Below are 19128 nucleotides of genomic sequence, written 5' to 3'. Positions count from 1 at the left end.
TTCTTCACATTGATAAGTTACATATTATATTGAAAATATCACATGAAAGAAATTATTTTACACTGCAAAACAAGTTGCATAAACATATAGAAAATATTTTACATTGCTAAGTTGTGTATCAAATTGACATATGACATGAAAGAGTCTTTTACAAGCATTCAGTATGGAGTTGTAAACAAGTTTTTACTAGGAAGGGAAGTGGATAGAGGAGGAGTCTAATACTTGGTAGCAAAGAAGATTAAGTAGCTATGAAAGTACTGAAATTAGAGTCAAAGAGTGATAAGATAGGATGAGATAGCTTATGAGTTGTAGTTGGAGTATAAGTCAGTAGTTTGAAAGGTAATGAGTTTAGCCAGGAGGGAAGGAAGGGGGGAGTTTGGGAGGTATGGGGTGTGGAGTGCAGTTACATTTTCTATGAAGAAGCAGGTAGGAGGGAAGTAGGCTTTTGAAGGTATTTAGGTTGTCACAAGTTCTCAGGGTGGAGAGCAGGGCGTTCCATTTTTTAGCTAGGATGGAGGATAGTAGAAGCTGACCAGCAGGACACTTTGGTTTGTAGATGGTAATGAAGTTTTGGTGAGTGGATCGAAGGGGTCTTGGGGGGCTGTAAGGTTGGAGGATATTGGATAAAGCCGGGCAGCTGTTGGGCTGAAAAAGTAATTTGTGGGCTAAGACAATTTGAAGGAAGTCTAGTTGTTTGGGGAGTTCAAGCCAGTTTATGGTTAGTAGGGAGGAGCAGTGGTGGGAGGAGGCTTTTGTGTTTGTGGCAAACCTGGAGATTTTGTTGTAGCATACTTCTAGCTTGGAGTTAAGGGTGGAAGATAGATTAATAAGCAGAGGAGCGCCATAAAGGAGAGATGGGAAAAGATAAGTTGTGGCCAGGGTCAGTCTAGTAGAGGGAGAGAGGAAGTGATTATTTCTGTGTAGAAGGCCGAGTTTTATGTGGGTTTTCTTGATGTTGAGTTGGATATAGGTATTAAATTTTAGGTGTTCATCAGTGGTTACCCCCAACAGTTTGGCGGAGGGAACAATATCAATGACAGAGTTGTTGAGGCTGGTAATTTGAAATGGGTGTTTGTCAATGTGGGTAGATTTGGGGGGAGTGAAAAGGAGAATTTTTGTTTTGTTAGCATTTAGTGAGAGGTGGTTTTGGTGCATCCATTTTTCAGTGGATGAAAAGGTGGATTGAGTTAGAGATTTGAGTTCAGTTTGATTGGAGGCATGGCAGATGAGAGTGGAGACATCTGCATATTGGACAATTTTGGTGTTAGGAATGGCTTTGTGAAAATCATTAATAAAGATGTTAAATAGCAGAGGGCCAAGAATGGAACCTTGGGGAACTCCTGTGGGTGTTGGAAGGAAGGAGGAGGAGGATTGGCCCCATTTCACTGCTTGGGACCTGTCAGAAAGATAGCTGGAGAACCAGGAAAGAGTTTTTGTGGAGATGTTAAGGTTAGAAAGATGGTTAAGTAGATGGGTATGAGAGATGGTATCAAAGGCTTTAGATAGATCTAATAGAACGGATGAAACTAAGTGACCAGATTCTCGGGCTGAATTGATAGAGTGTAGGAAGGATAGGAGGGCTGTGTTGGCATTATGTCCTGGGCGGAAGCCGTGTTGGGTAGGAGATAGAAGTTGATGTTCGGTTAGGAATGGCATGAGTTGTATGTGAAAGCATTTTTCGAGAAGTTTAGAGATGGGAGAAAGGATGGCAATGGTGGCGGAAGTTAGAGAAGTTGTAGTTTTTCCACCTTTGTGGAGAGGAAGGATAAAGGCAGAGCACCATAGTTTTGGTACATATGATATAAGAAGTGATCTATTGATCAGGATGCCGATAGGGAGAGCAACCCTGTCAGAGGCAATTTTTAAGAAGGAGGAGGGAATGTTGTCTGGAGCATAGGTGCAAGGTTTTAGTCTATATAGAAATTTCTTTATGAGGTTGGTGGATATTGGTTTAAGTTCAAAGTTAGGGGGAGAGGGGGGATGAGGTGCAAGCTTGGGAGGAAGTTGGTAGGGTGGTGTTATTTGGGAAGGTTTTGGTCAGCTCAGCAATGGAGGAGGTGAAAAAGGTATTGAATAGATTGGCAATTTCTTGGTCAGTTTTGCTAGTGTCGGGGCAAGGGTTTTTTGTGGTACCTGGCTTGAGGAGGGTATTTATAGAGTTCCAGAATTGTTTGGGTTTCTTGTGTGGTTTATTTGTAGGTGGTTGTAGTATGATTTTTTGTCTTTAATGATTTGTTTTTTGGTGAGGTTTCGAAGCTGTTTATATTTTAGTAACAGTTCAGGTTGTTTATGATGGTGGTAGCTTTTCCAACATTTGTCTCTTTGTTGCATAATTGTTTTGGTAGCTTTAGTGAGCCAGGGTGCTGTTTTGGCTTTAATCCTTTTGGTTCAAGTTGGAACTAGGGAATTTAAGATGGAAAGGAATGTAGAGTTGAAGAAATCTACGGCTTTGTCAAGAGGCAGTGTTTTTTAGAGGGTTCCAGTTAATGAGCTTAAGGGAGGTAGTGAAGGTGGAGGGGTTAAAGTTAGTTAAGTTACGGGTATGAAGGAGGTGGTGGGAGTATGGAGAGGAGGAGGTGGCTCTGTGGGTGAATGCAGGGAGGTGGTCACCTAATGGGTCGGGAGTGACACCTGATGTAGTAGTTCTATTTGGGTGAGACACTAGTATCCAGTCTAGGATGGAGCTGGGGCGGTTAGTTTTGTTGGGTTTAGTGATGGTGTGAATAAGTTAAGTAAAACTGAATAGGTTAATAGACAGGGAGGGATTGGGGTCTATGATTTTTTGCCAGTCAATATTTACGTCTCCCAGTATGTATGTTTCTTGCGTTATATTTGTGGAAGTCCAGGAGAGGAAGTCTTCTAAGGTATTAGTGTTATTGCCGGGGGGAATATAGAGGGAGATGATGCAGATACTTTTGTGGTTATTTAATTTTAGCATGCCAATTACTAGTTCAGCATTATGAAAGGAAGAAATAGGATTTTGGAAAGGTGTGATAGATAGATGATTAGAGTAAAGTAGAGCAACTCCACCACCTCTTTTATTTAGGCGGTCAGATCGGATGCATTGAAATCTGGAGGGGTGGGGATTCTGAGTCAGTTATGTGTGGTTTGAGCCAAGTTTCAGAGATGGCTACTATGTCAGGTGAGTTATGGTTGACCCAGGCATGAAATAGGGTAATTTTATTAGTTAAGCTTTGGGCGTTGATAGTGAGGAATTTGAGGTCTTTGTTTGTAGATTTGTTATTTGAGTTGTGGTTATAAGTTGGAGATGTGTTTGGTCCAGGGTTAGGATGAATGTCGCCTGCTAAGAAGAAGTATGTAAGAAGATGTATTCATTTTGTTGGATTTTGTTTGGTTAGGCAAGGATGGAGGGATGTGGGTTTAGGTTTGTAGAAATTTGAGGGAATATGGAAGAGTTTTAAAGAGAATAGAGAGGTGGGGTGAAAGGTGGTAAGAGAGGCAGAGATGTTGTGGAAGTGATTTGAATGGTTGGGGTTTGGAGTTGAAGGTGGAGGGTGTAAATGTAGGGTTGTATAAGAGGTGGCATGGTACAGAAGAAATGGAATGAGGAGAAGAAGTGTTATGGGGTGAGAGTTGAGGAGGAAAAAGAGGGAATTTGTGGTTGAAGTTTGTTTTTAGGAGAGAGAGGTAATGGAGGTTTGATGGAAGGGAGCTAAGGTGATGTAATGGGGGAGAAGTATAAGGACAGGTGTGATTAGTGGAGAGGGAGGAGTTATACTGTTGTGGGACTGGGTGTTGAAAATGGGGAGGGAGTAAGGGATGACAATAAATGTAGGACCACTTGGGACAGGTGGGAATTGGGGGCAGGGTAGGGGAGTGGAGTGAGCCTGCAGAGCGAACGGAGCAGGATAGAGCAACAGAGCAGATGAGACATGCTGGAAAAAGTATCAGCCACTGCAGGAAGGAGCTGAGGTAAGTAAGAGAAGGTGCAGTAAGAGTTGGGTAGGAGTGGTAGAGGAAACAGAGTAATTCTGGGGGAGAGGAGAAAATTTATGGGATAGTAGGCTGTAGTAAATATGTGGGAGAAAGAGGTAGGTGTTAGAAGAAAGCTCAAAATGACAGGAGGACAGCAAAAGTTATTATAAAGTAGGGTAGGAGTATGCAACAAGTGGGAAGGTGCTGCCACCTAGTGGTGAGTGGAGGAAATAGGCAGGCAGAGAGACTAAGGGGAGATAGAAATGGAGCTAGAGACAGAGGTAGGAAAAAGGTAAAGGTAACAGTGAGTACCAGGGTAAGTCTTTAGAGGGATAGAAGAATGGAATGGGAGAATAGAGGTAGTGAGTTAGAGTGGGATCTTTGAGGTATGCGGTAGGCTGCTGAGACACACACACTGGGGGACAGGCTAGCATATAAGGGTGTTATGGTAAATTGACTTTGTTTTTGGTTTTAAAGTTACATACATTTATTGAGAGCAAAAGGTGAGGGATTCCACACTGTGGGTTCCTTTCGGATAAGCCCGAACTGGTTAGCAGGATAAGAATCCAGGTGGGCCGAACTTGGCTTTGAGCGAGTCCGTGTAATTTGGGAGGTACTGATGGTCCCTCAGGATAGGTGAGCAGTAAAAGAGAGGGGAGAAACAAACAAAAAATAAGTATAGGGAGAAGGGAGGAGAAGGAGGACAGTATAAGCTAAAGAGTAAAGGAGGTGGAGAAAAAACATATAGAAGGGAAAAGGCAAAGGAACAGAGGAGTAGGTTCAGAAGAAGGGTATAGGAGAGGGAGGGTTAAGGCGACAGTGAAAGTAACTAAGAGCAGCAAAGAAGGGGAGCAAGGAGCAAGACAGGGAGAGAGAGCAGTACTGACAAGGTTTAGAAAGTGTCACAACCACTAGTAAACAATCTAAAAAACAAATGCAGTTATATAGTTTTAAAAAGTCCGTTGTGAGGAGCAGATAAATGCAGTGATATAACAACCAGTACAGGCAGGCTATATACCCTTTGAACAGGAATTAAATATGCATCGTACCTCTACACAGTGTTAAGGAAATAACTAGGTAATTGCAGGCAGACTATATACCCTTGGAACAGGTTAAATATGCATTGTACCCCTACACAGAGTGTTAAGGAATATCTAGGCAATTTGCAGAGCAAGGTCAGAAGGCAATTACATCTAAGTAAAGGATATTTTCTTACAGCAGGAGTTGAAAATATCCGTTATTAAAGGCAGAGGGAGCGCAACAAAAAAAATAGATTAAATAGAATAAAAACTTTAGCAATTTGTCAGAGCCAGTACAATAGGCTAGGGAGGGAGATGTATAACCCCAATTATACCAAAATTGGCAGGGCAATGAATATTGAAGTAGCGAGACAAATATATTGTGCTACAGAGTGGATGAGGGTAGGGTAGAAGGGAGGGAGAGTATGCTACACAATGGACTTAGTCTAGTAGCAATTACTCAGTTAAAAAGGCGTTTGGGTGGGATAAAGGGAAAAGAAAACCTAGTTCTAGAGCAGCTGCAGTACAGCGCCTAAAATTATAGTGTTTTTAGGGAAAGGACCCCAGCGCTCGCAGCTCCCTATGAATGGGCTGAGAGCAAGACAGGAGAGGGATGCCTGTTACATTCCTCTTTGTGGCATTAATGCGACATGGATTATGGTCGCTACAAAGTGCCGAGGAATGGGCGAGCTCCAAAACAGTTTTAATGTGCAAGGATATGATAAGGGGGGGTGAGAATGCTTCACCCATTTGCTTCAGCGGGGCTGAAAACACCAACCGCAGAACGGTTCAAATGCAGTTACAGGTAAACTATATAGTTATGCAGCTGCACACTATAATATAGGAACTATTGGGCCAGACAGAGTAAAAGAACTGTGCTGGAGTTCCGATTCTATACAGGCAATTAGTGTAGCAGGGTAGTTAGGGTGTCGCTAAACCAGCGAAATAGATAGTAGTTTCCTATGATTATAGCCTTAACAGCAGCTGGGTATGCATTTAGTAAGACACAATCACAGTTAAGTTAAACACCGTCTTAACAACTTACACAGACAAATTAAGCACTTTTAACATCTAAACAGCATTAAAAGCAGCCGGGTATGTGTTTTGTAAGACAAATTAAACACGTTGTAGAATCTTATCAGCTTAATATCCGCTGGGATATGCGTTTAGTAAGACGCTATAACATAGACAAAAAAAGGACGTTGATATCAACTAACACAGATAGAATAAACACTTCTTGGGATCTTATCAGCATTTTAGTCTTTTAAAATCCTAACTTCAAAGATAGCAGGGTAAGCGTTTGGTATGAACGCTATAACATAGGCAGATAAACGCTATCTAACAAGGCACAGAGCAGGCAGAATCAAGATTGGTCACTGATCATTTACAAAACTCTTGTAAGCAGTTTAAAACCTCAATAATGCATTCAAATGCAGAGCGGTGAAGGGAAAACACTTTTTTAAGTTTGTTTAAAAAAAAAAAACATAAATCCATACCCAGGGGTGGAACAAGCAGCACTACCGCGAGGAGGCGAATCTAAGCTAGGAGACTTTGAAGAAAAGGCGCTGAGAAGGTAGTGGCATCTATATGTAGACTCTGGGGAGGGGATAAAATAAGGTAGAGAGGGAGTGCTGCGAGTTTGTTAGGGAGGAGAGGAGGGAGGGGGAAAAAGAATCAAGGGGGAGTAGAGCAACAGAGCAGAAGAGCCGTGCTGGAAAAAGTATTAGCCACTGCAGGAAGGAGCTGAGGTAAGTAAGAGAAGGTGCAGTAAGAGCTGGGTAGGAGTGGTAGAGGAAACAGAGTAATTCTGGGGGAGAGGGTTATAACAGCAATGCTTACAAATGGGCCATTTTTTAGCCCTTTGTCCTTCCATTAGTTATAGCTATGTCCAGAAAGGGGGACAATGACATCCCTAAATTAGACATAAACCCTTCATTTATAAGCTGTGCAATACAGAAGGACTTTCTTACAATACACCCGAGCTGGTCACAAGTTAGTTCACTGTTCACATAAGTTAACAAATCCTGAACAACTGGGTCAGCTCTTGGGGCATATTGTCAAAGTGGTAGTTTTCTGGGGTAGATGACTTTTCAAAGGATACAATAATTAATTTTTTGGCATTTCATTTCTCTCCATAATTTTGGCATCAGTTATTTTTTTGAGGCAGAACGTCCTGCAGGATGGCTAAATCATTTGGGGATTCAATGACTGCTCCTACCTTGCAGTCATCTGCAAACTTAGTCAAATAGAACCCTTTGGTATTGGCTTTTACTTCAAAAAAGTAGATGCCATACAGTAGAGGTCCCACCACAGAACTCTGGGAGACTCCTCTGTTGACTAGTCTCTTTGTGGAGGTAACTTACCCTGTTTTGATTATCTGTGTCCTATCTGTGAACCAGTTGGCAATTCAGCTGGTGACATAGGGGTTTAAGTTTATTTAGCTTTTCTAGTATGACTGTGTAAGGAATTGTTTCAAAAGCTTTGGCCAGGTCCAGCTATGAGGTGTGCACCATTTTGCCTTCTTCCATTGCTTTGGAGACCTTTACAAAAAATTCACCAGGCTGAGTAAACTTGACATGCCCCTGACTGGTCCACTGTTTGGAGGTTCCCTTTGTCCTGACTGATTAATTCCATGATAAGTCTTTCCATGGTTTTGCATATGAGGTTGACAAGACTTATGGGTCTGTAATTGCCTGGATTTTTGGAAAGACGTCCTTTATGTAGGGGAATGACTGTAGCTGTTCTTGATTTACTTGGTACAAAACCTGTATGGAAGCTGAGATTGAACTCCCTTGTTATGGGTGTGGCTAAATTGTGCTTCATGGTATTTAAGATGCATTCAGAGATATTGTCAGGACCCTTCATTGCAGTATTTTTAGCTTTTGATAGCACTTTTAGGACTTGGTCTTGTGTGATAGTTGGAGGTGAGCCAGTTTTAAGGATATCTTGAGGCAGAGATGGAAGGGAGAGGGGAGAGAGGGGAAAAGTTAGAGCTAAATTTAATATCTAGTAGTTTCAGTATATATTCATCCTTAGTGTAGGTCACATCATTCACAGTTAGCTTAGCTTATTGCTGTGCTGTGGTTTTGAGATTACAGACATAAGTAAAAATGCCTTGTGATTGTCTTTGACTTGCATAGCTAGTTTAGCCTCAAGCTTGGCTTTGGTGGATTTTATTAAGCTCCTGAGTTATTTGTTTATTTCAATGACAAGGGCACTAACATTCTGGGAGTTACCATACCTCTCAACCTGGAAACATCAACAATCTGGACAATGCTCATGAAAAATAGGTACAAATCGGTACGCTGATTAACATACAATTTGTATACATATTACATAACCCCACCCACTCCAATGGAATTATGGGACACCAGCGTTCAAACGCAAACTGAAGAGGAAAATGAGTTTTATCTTGAATGCTGGAAAATGTACTGTACTTGTTTAAAAAATATTTTTCTTATAATGCAGCACAGAACATAATTCTAATTTTCTGTTCCTGAATTTGGGTTAATGATATTTTCCGCTGTTTCCACTGAGACACAGATGCCCTTGTGCATGATGTTTTCTCACTTCTGTTGTACCTGTAGCTACACCCTTGACTTGTTACACCCACCCCCTTCAAAAGTATAACAACACACAGTACAGTTTCAGCAATGCATCTGCATACTGTGGGAGTAGAACACACAGCATTCTATGTCAAAAGCAAGTATTTAACCTGTTATGCTATTAACAACACAAGCAGACTCAGCATAAGCAAGTCTAAACTTCTCTTCCCCTGAACTCCCAGCTCCTTGTAAAATCCACTCGACACTCAACTGTATCTCTCAACTTTGCAGCACAAGAAATCTGGAAAAAGCCAACATTTATTGGGGGGGGGGGTGACAAAAGCCCCCAAACCAGGGGCACATTTTAAACATTGCTTATATAATTTTGGAAAGTTTCTAGAATACAATGTTGTGCTGCTACCATATGTTTCACTGCTAAGGCTTGAACTCAGGATCCTCTGCACTACAATCAGAGCAACATACCACTATGCCAAATCAGCAGCTTCCTGAAAAATAGGAAGACTGAAACTTAAATGGCTATCTTTTAGTGAATTCAGTTCTCAGCACAACTCTCAACCTCTTAGCACAAATGACCTGGACAAAGCCAATAATGGGGGAATGCAGGTCCAAAAATAGGAACAAATTTCAAATACTGATCCTATAAAGTTAGAAAATTGCTAGAATAAAAGATTTTGTGTTACCATTTTCATTTTCTAAAGAATATGAAGTCTGAAATTCAAATGGCTGTCATTATTTAGTGAATTCAATCCTTCACTGATTTGCAAAAAAAAAAAAAAAATCCAGAAAAAACACAGATTTTATGAGGAACAGGACAAAACTATGAAGCATAAATCTGGAAGTGGTGGTGGGTAGAAACTTTAGGCTCTTGTGACCTGTACCCAAGGTATAGGATTTGAGCCCGAGTACCTCTAGCCACCAGTATATTCACCTGGGGCATTTCACACACAAACACATATCACTCTTCTGCTCTCTGCATCTTATCCTCTGAATCAAGGACAAAGCAAAATGTACTAGAGAGCAAAACCAGGTTTATATTAAAAACATGAATGTTTATTTACCCAAACACCTAAATACCAAAATGTCTTCATCGAACCATGAAAACATCGATCGTCCTGAAGCGCGAAATCCGAAACATCGAATCGTCATGGTTGGCCCTTTTGCGGTATAGCTCCGTAAGGTAAGTGTGTGATAGTTACGGACCTTAGGGTTAGGGTGCGGGTTAAGGTAAGTGCATAGATGGTAATGTATGTTAGATTTAATGTAGGGTTAGAAGTAGGGTTTTATTAAACGTATGTGTGTGGATTATTTAGTTTGTTTGGGTATAGCTTTTTAAGGTAAGTGTGCAATAGTTACTGACCTTAGGGTTAGGGTGCGGGTTAAGTTAAGGGCATACATGGTGGTATATGCAAGATTTAGTGTAGGGTTAGAAGTAGGATTTAGTTTAGGGTTAGAAGTAAGGTTTTGGTTAGCGTATGTATGTGGTTTATTTAGTTTGTGTAGGTAGTATGTAGCAGGTGGTGGGATGTGACAAGTATGACATTTTGAGTTTTTGAATTTCACGGTTTAGGGCGTTTGGTGTATTTGTGGTTCGTGGAATATGTGTCGGCATTTAGGTGTTCAGGTAAGTAAACGTTCGTGTTTTTAATATGAACTCACAAAACCAGTATATATCATGCACTTGTAAATACTGCTGCTATTCATTTAGAAAGTTGCTGGAATAACAGGACTAGCATAGAGTGACATCTTCTGAAGAATTAGAATTATGGAATCATAATGCCTGGTATTAATTACTGGTATAATCAATCCTATTCTTTGACAGATCACAACTTTCAGAAAGTAAATTTCTGAGGCAAAATCAGTGTACTGTCTGAAATGCAAGGATGACAGCTGGGAGACAGCATACATACATACACACACACACACACACACACACACACACACACACACACACACACACACACACACACACCAGAAATAACGAATGAATGAACCCACCAGGGCACCAGAAATAACAAGCAGCAGACATAATGAACAAACCCAAATACCTCTAGTAAGTTTGTTCAGGCAGCATTCCCTTCACAGCAGCAGACATAATGAATGAACGGTTTGTTCAGGCAGCATTCCCTTCATAAACAGCAATATAATTCGGAAAAAGAAAACAGCCTCGCGGCTTGCCGGAAATGCATGCACGTCATTGAGCTAGCTCAATCCTGACAGGCAGGCATTGAGCTAGCTTAATTCTAACAGACTGGCAAGCTGTTTCACAGAGCTGACATCATCGCACAAGTGATGACATCAGCTCAAAATGCCGGGAAAGAAATTTTAAAATAAAAATGCCAGGAGATTTGGAAATTAAGGAGTGCCACTCGGGAATCGTGGCACCTCATTATTTGGACCCCAAAACTCGATAAAAACTGAGTAATTCGGTATGGTTGGGAGGTATGGGAGTTACTCTTCTTACTTTTGGTCAAAATCATTTTCCTTTTATTATAAAGTTTGTTGAAATTATGGTTCCACCATGTGGGTTTTGGGGTTTGCCCTGCACTTGTTGTTCCTATGGGGGTGCAGCTGCATCTATGTACATTTCTAAATATTTGATGGAATTAACTGGGTTTTGTAGTATATGAAGCTTGCCAATGTATCACTTAGGAGTAGGTAGTTTGTCTTAAAGAAATTTCTAAACATGCCTTGAATGGAGGAGATCTCTGATTTCAGTTTTATTTTGACAGCGACTGCCTTATGGTCAAACTTAATGAGTGATAAAGATGCACATAAGGCATGGTGCAAGATGCTCCCATATGAGTAATGACAAGACTCAAGATGTTATTCCTCCTAGTAGGTATTCTAACTAACTGCTCTAGGGCATTTGTATTGACAAAGTCCAGGAATCTATGTGCTTGTGGACTGGTGGTGAAGTAGGTTTTCCAGTCTACAGTTGGATAGTTTAGATCAACTTGAAAAATGGTATTGGGTTTAATACTGATGATTCTAGTTCCTGTAAATAGGCATTGCGGCTTTCTTTTGTCATAGAGGGAATTCTGTAGCTAGCTAAGATATGGATGGTTATTTAGACATGAAGAAGCTCTAGTACATTGCTACCAGCCTTGATGTAAGTCTCTTCTGGATGAAGATTGAGACATCGCCATTTGTTTTCCTTTCCTGCTCAGTAGCTGTCCTATATCTGTGGAAGGCATTATAGCCCTACAGTGTGCTCTCTGCTATTTTAAACCATGTCTGAATCACTACACAAATGCCAGTGTCTGTTAGTAATGAATTCCTTGAAAAAGGTTTCCTATATAGTGAGGTGTGTACTGAACCATTGATTATTTTTATTCAGGTACTTCTGAAAAGTCAGTAGTAAACATAATTTGCTTAGCTGTAAATCTAATTTCAATATATTTCTTGTTAAGATAGTCAATAAAAGAAAGATGTTCGGCCATTCTTCTAGTACAAAGCATTCAGCAGCCATTGAAGAACCTTCACCGCTTGTTAACCTTTGGTAAAAGCATATTATGTTCACTGTCATAAATTAAATAAGATTCAATAATGCTTATAAATAACCCCAGTATATGTTGAAGCAAATATTTCTCCTATTGTTGTGTGTTTCAGCTGTAAATAACACTCACTGTCAAAGTAAAACAAATTCATATATATAACACATGGCATAGTAAAAAGGAGCTGTGGTGGTTTGGACAAGCAGGGATTACCATATTGAAGCATACAGACAGCTTGATAACATGAGATTTTGCCTATTAGATTTTGACCCAACCATATAATTTAAGTGTAAGATTGATGCTTTTCTGAGCTCCATGTCTCAATCAGGGGCAATTTATAAGCAAGTAAAATAGCTTTTAATAGAAGATGACCTACATGTCAGAGGTTCTGTCTATTACCTAAAGTGCATAAAGGTTTAAATCCTATACCTATACATCCAGTTTTGTCTGGTAGAGCTTCCTCTGTCTCAATTTTAAGTGTTCCATCTTAAGATACTATTATCACAAATAAAGGATGGAATTAAGGCAGTACTAAATGTATTATTCTGATGGAGAATATAAATGTTAACAATTCTGTCTTTGCTTTGCACCTTGGATTTACAGAGCCTTTACACAAGCATTTCTCTTGAAGCAGGTATTAAGGCTGTGACATACTGGTTCCAGGTGAGTAGTCTGTAAACTGAACAGTCTACACAGTTTCTGCTATTGCTACTATGCAGTATTTCTATATTGTGTTCCTTATCCATTTTGGGTATATATTCTTTCTGTTTCACTTCAGTCAGTATCCTAATTCTCACATTTCAATATTTTGCTTATACTTGAATTCCCTGCGGCTGTTTTATCAGTTGGTCACTACACGGTGCTAATGGAATGTGAGTGCTACCACTTGCTCCTTGATATGGTACTTTGCCATGAATTTTGAAATTTATTACTGCCATTGATGAAAACATATTTGCTTTTGCTTTTGCTGTAGCAGCTTAACATGAGAAAGTATTTGCTGTTGTTGTAGCAACTTAATTTATTTCTTATGTTACACACCATGTTCAGATTCCAACTGCTGTATCTACTTCACATTTTATGGATCCAGATGTAAATATTAGTTACATTTTTATTCCATACTGCTGTTTTATTAGATGGATACCACATTGTACTATATGCTATAAATATGCTGATTACTCTAGCTGAAGCTTATAACATGGTTAGTACAATTCTGTGCTAACAAAATGACAACAGAAGTGGTTTGTCAGTCTGGGTGATTATATCTATGTCTATGTTAAATGAAATAGTTCATTCTGCTTCCCTGAATTTCATGTTCCAACATTAGGTTCAGAATGTGTTTTATTTATTAAAATGTCAATGTGAATGTTTAATTTGCATTTGAATCTCATGTTGCTGTGTTACCAGTTGACTACCAGATGTGGTTATATGCCATGGACTTGTTATTTACTACAGATGTAACTGAATAAGGTACTTCTGCTTTCTGTAATAACATGCTTCTGTTCACACTACTCTACCTTTGATCATTAAAAATCATAGCAGTGCTCATTATAAAATTATGGGAGAAGGCCAGAAAGAGGAGTACTCTATTATTTTTCACAATGATTTTTTTTTTTTTATAGTAAACCCTATATAGTTAGTGGTAGGGATTCTTTCTATAGGGTTAGTTTGTTTACTTAATAAGACATATCTGCATAAACAGGTCTGAATTTATTTGAAATACACTAAATCCAGGAGGACCAACTCTAAATTTGAGAGTGAAAATCATAGTGCTATACCTACATCATAGTAGTTGAGAGGTATACTTCAGTTATTATTAGGGCACTTAACATTTAGATATGATTCTATTTAACTCAGTAGCATTTTCTGGTTCCAAATGGGTATGTTTTCAATGCTTCTTTTTCATGCTTTTATATTACAAGTCGGTCACCAGATGGTGCTGTTTGATATAAATGTGTGGTTTACATATCAATGAATTGCCAAATTAACTTTCAGTTTGGATTGCATAGTGTGTCAGTCATTTCTGAATGTTATTGCACTGAAGAATTACCTTAAAGTGAAATTATAGTTTGCTGTTTTGTGGTGCTACCCACCAAAATAAATCCATATTTTTGATTACTTTTGTTTGGTGCCACATAGATAGCCATAGATAGGTATGTGTGTGTGTGTGTGTGTGTGTGTGTGTGTGTGTGTGTGTGCACATTTGTGAGCATAATCATTTGTCCTTCTTAAGGTAGCCTAAAATAAATATAAAATGAACTGGATGAATTTATGAATTGAAAAACAGGAATTATGGTAAAATCAGTAAAATATCAGGAATTTACAAGTAATCTTCACTTATGGATAGACAAAATAAGAAACTACAAACAAATTAGGAAATGAAAAGGAAAACTGCCACATGTTTAGCTACCAAGTAAAGGAAAACATACAGTCTATCTTCACTGGAAAATAATTGTTTGTACCTGTAAATAAATGTTTGTTTGTTTCTTTTTTTTGGCTTTTCCCGGTTAGGGGTCGCCACAGCAGAACTCTGGTCCGCTAATTATTGGTAGTGGATTTTTACGTACTGGGTTACCAGCCCTGATGCACAACCTCCAATGAAGGCACGCCCCATTCACGTATGCCTCCACACAGAAGACGCTCTAGCTGAGAATCTAATGGGACAACGTCTTGCTGTGAGGGGACAACGCTACCGCAGCACCACCACAAATACTTTTATAAAATATATAATCAGAAGGCAGAGGATGAACCAGATAAACTATTCACATGGGAAAGAAAAGATACCTAGAACAGACTCTCCTTTTGAATGTAAAACCTTTGTAGAACCCCTACTAAAATATTTTCCTAAAGCAGATTTCTCAGGGCCGAATGATTTACCCGTGTAAGTGTGTTGGACCTTCAGGGATCATTTACTTCCTAAATTGTTAAATTTGTTCAACTTTATGATAGCCAGTATGTGAATTCAGAAAACAATGTCACAGTCAAGAGTGGTTTTAATTAAAAAGGAAGGGAAACTGGGGAAATGAAAATAATAAAAACAAAATCATAGCACTCAAGGAATAAACCATTCAGAAGAAAATAAAATTATCTGCAAAACAAATTCCCAAAGAATGGAACATAAGCAAAGCTTTTTTAATTAAAAATACACCAACACTTTCATGCTTTCCATGCTTATTGAAGTGCAAAAACAGTGACAAATCTCTAAAACCATGTTATTAAATTATACTAGATACATCAAATCACATGAGAGAATGAATCCTATCATTAGACTCTTTTTTATTTAGAGCCAATGAAATACTTTAAAACTGCCATTCAAACCTGGCTTTTCTGTAGCATTTAATTTTATAATCCACTTCATTTCCACACTCCAGTAGCATTAATACCACCTCCTCTGTTGTTATTGAATATTTTCTGTGTATCCATAAATTTAAAATAATGCACAATACTCTCTGAAGCATTCTGTAAGTTGCCTTTCTTAATGTCATATAAATGATCATTAATCCTCTCTTTCAGTTGTCTGTTTTCCCCACATACATACATATTAAATATTTTTCTTGGTCATTTACTTTTGTTCTCAAGCTCTGAATAGAACTTTGCAAAAGAATCTTTTAGCATAATTCAGTTTGACATGAATAGGCGATTGGCTGTACTATACATCTCAATGTGACCAATGAAGAAATACTAAACCTATTAATGTTTTTGTATATGCTATTAAAATACTATAAATACATACCTATATGCTTATTTTGCTACACATTTCTTCTCTAAACCATATGTCTTAAAGCTTACAAATTACAGCAGAAATTTCTCAATGCACATAATAGTTGGCAAACATTATGGAAAACTGTATTCCAAAAATCTCATTCTATGATACAAATTCATCTCCAAAAAATCCATTGGTTTGTGGATCATTGTTGAAATTCATAATATCCCAGTTAAACCTGTTGTGAATTTGCTTATAAAATGCATCAAAATAAATAAAAAAGAAGGATTTTTGACAAAAAGTCTTCATTATTCAGGTTTGTTTCTGTGAAGGATGAAACATTGAAACATATACGCATCATTGTAGAAAGATACCTTTTTGTAAGTGTGTTAAATAAATATGAGCTGAAATGACAATAAAAGGCAATAATTTATCTCTGTGAATGTATATATGAAAAATCTGCTGAGGCGCTTAATGCATAATGTAATTTATATATTTTTCTTTATAATGATAACCACCTACTTTGTGTGATTGCATTTATGTTTATGCTTGTAGTGATAGTAGTATTGTTTTTATTCTTAACAAATACTTTAATAAATAATCAGTTTCCTGTAGTTTCAGCACTTAAATTCACTTAGTAAAACTGCAAAAATCAGGTATCAGAGCGAAACACAGCTGGTAAGTTTTAAAACACATCCAAAGACAGCAATTCTATCCAGTGCAAGTCTTTTATTGAAACAAACAGATAAATCTGGTAAGTGCTTTCACCCAACAGGGCTGAAAGCGCTTTCCGGATTTATCTGTTTGTTTCAATAAAAGACTTGCACTGGATGGAATTGCTGCCTTTGGATGTTTTTTTAAAACTTACCAGCTGTGTTTCACTCTGATACTTGATTTTTCTGTTTTAACATTTGGACTGTGAGGGGAGTGCAGAGCGTTTACTATTTGTGAGTCTTTGTCTTGTTTTGAACTTCACTTAAATTCATGCAATAAAACAGTAAATGTCTGAAGAATATTCTTACTTTGTATCTCAGGGTATTTTGCCATCAAAAGAAATCCCCATCGGAGTGTTGTAGATGTTGTTTCTGTCCCAGCTCCAAACAAATTTGTTGTTGAATAAAGCATGTTTTCATCATCAAAATATGTGGCTTCATTTTTAGCCCTCTGTAAAGAATAATAGGTAAATATTCTCTTAATAATTATTATTTTTATTTTGTCACTGGATCATCACAAACAGATTCAGAAGATCAAAATTATGCAATGATATACTGCTACTCCATTTCAAAATTCCTTGCAGTTTTTTTCTCGAGTATTGTTATTAAAATGTTGCTGAAATTTCATCTAATTCTTCGTGTAGTCACTGTTCAAACTTAAAATGAAAAGCTATCTTTGGCCAGTTGTGTAAATTGTAAGAGAAGCTTGTAATCAAATACTTCCTGGTATTTTACATTACACAAGCAGTCAACCATCTTAGTCTTGGGACTGCTGGAAGCTTGGAACCTTGAAAACAAAGCATCTGAACTACATTTTGCGTCTAGGAAAGAGCATTTAAACCTCATTTAGAATATTAAACTTATCTTTCCAGTTTTGTGTTTGTATTTACTCTTTATCTGAAGTTAAATCTATTAATATAAGGCATTTTTATAGTCTGCATTGCTTTTTGATTTCTGTGCTGGAACTGTGTATTCTGACTGGGCCCTCATTTTATTGCATTTTTACTATCTTTCTCTAGAATTTCATTCCTCACCCTCCTTCTACTGCTGTTTTATACTTGGAGGCTCTCGAGCTGCCTGCCCATACTGAATATCTGGCCCTGGAAGCTCCTCCCTGCAATTCTCTTTGGCAAAAGAAATTTAGTCAGGTCTGTCCGAGTTGGGATACACACTGGTAGTCTTAAATGAGAATTACTTGTTGTAGCTAGTTGTTTGATTTGTTTCTGGTACCTTTCAGTTTTGGTTAACTAAAGTATGTTTTTAAATTAAAAAGAATGAGACTGCAATTCTAGTGGAAATAGAAAGGGAGCCTGGTCTGTCCGAGTTGGAAAACGCACAGTGAGGCTTAAAGAGAGAATTACGTGTAGCTAATTGCTTGATTTGTTTCTGATACCTTTCACTTTTTGTTAACTAAATTGTGTTTTTAAATTAAAAAGACTGGGACTGCAATTCTAATGGGAGTAGAAAGGTAGCCTGGTCTATCCGTATTAAAAAACAGACAAGGGAGCTTTAAGTGACAATTACTTGTTGAAGCTAGTTGGTACCTTTTCAGTTTTTGCTAACCAAAGCAGCCTGGTCAGTCCACGTTGGGAAACACACAGGAAGGCTTAAAGTTAGATTGTTTCATCAGTCAGAGAGCATATTATGAATTTAGTTGCCTGTTATTAATTTGATCTTGAGCGGTATCTTTGCTGTGCTTTTATATTAAGAAATTCCAGGCTCATCCATCTTGTGACAGAAGTTGCTTACCTGCTGTCTCTGAGTTGGGAAGCATTCCAGGGAGTTCAAAGTACAGTCATTTATTGGCCAGAGGGCACTGAAGTTAGTTTTCAGCTTTAGTCTGTCTGCTATAAATTAGGTGCTTTTTTATAGAGCTGTTCACTGTGAAGTGATGGTTAACAGTACCCTGTAGAGTAACAAAATTATAAAGCTGGTACTTAGGACTTTAACCTGTAACACAGAAAGGCTTTGCATGGACCTCAGCATAGGGCAGGTAGATGGCACATCAAACAGCACTAATATCAAATCATAGCACTATCTAACATCTAGCCTTAACCCCAGACACATCTCAGGTGACCCCTTTCAAATCAAGCCCTTAAATAGTAATAGCTCAAGCCTAACACAGAGTCTGACAACATGGATTTGAAATTTCCTAAAGTTTCTGTGGTCATCTTGGTAGATATGGGCATCCTGAGACAATGTAGCAATTGTTTCATGTGCTCTGACATCCTTTTAATGCTTAACTCATTACAGCTGAGCCCGCCTCCAGGCATTTCTGCAGTTACCTCCTACCGACGCCTCTAGGCATCAGACATTGCTCATATTTGCATTAATAATTTCAAAATCATGCTACATACAAGATGTCAGAAGATTTCATCTTAAAGCATATGTGATGGCAAACACAATTGTATAGATAGTTGACCTCTATTTAAAATAATGATAAACATGAAGACAGCTGTAGACCGGAAACCCAGCAGCCGAATGCTATACACAAAAAAAACAAACTTGTACAAGCCAAAAATGGTTAGCGTGTTTCTTTACTCAAATATTAAACTTCCTCAGACATTGTATTAATCACATCACTTCCTTAAATACCCCATAAAATCATCTCATTGATTAAAACATTTTATTAAAGCAATATCTTCCTTCATATGTTAAAGAATTTACAACCACTTATAAAACTATATAAAATGCCATCTC

General features: G+C 38.3%; 1 protein-coding gene across 1 annotated transcript in view; it reads right to left on the bottom strand.

Moving 5' to 3' along the window:
* LOC122816777 (cytochrome P450 2K1-like) overlaps positions 1–19128 on the bottom strand; it is a 397116-nt gene that overhangs the window by 150951 nt on the left and 227037 nt on the right. Inside the window, exon 6 of the mRNA XM_044089795.1 lies at positions 16738–16879. Coding sequence (XP_043945730.1) covers positions 16738–16879 — 142 coding nt within the window. The remainder of the gene's footprint in view (positions 1–16737; positions 16880–19128) is intronic.

The sequence above is a fragment of the Protopterus annectens genome, chromosome 12.part0, assembly GCF_019279795.1.
Source record: "Protopterus annectens isolate FY-2018-M chromosome 12.part0, PAN1.0, whole genome shotgun sequence".
NCBI lineage: Eukaryota > Metazoa > Chordata > Ceratodontiformes > Protopteridae > Protopterus > Protopterus annectens.
Note: the sequence above shows the minus strand (reverse complement) of the source record. Positions and strands in the feature narration are given on the sequence as shown.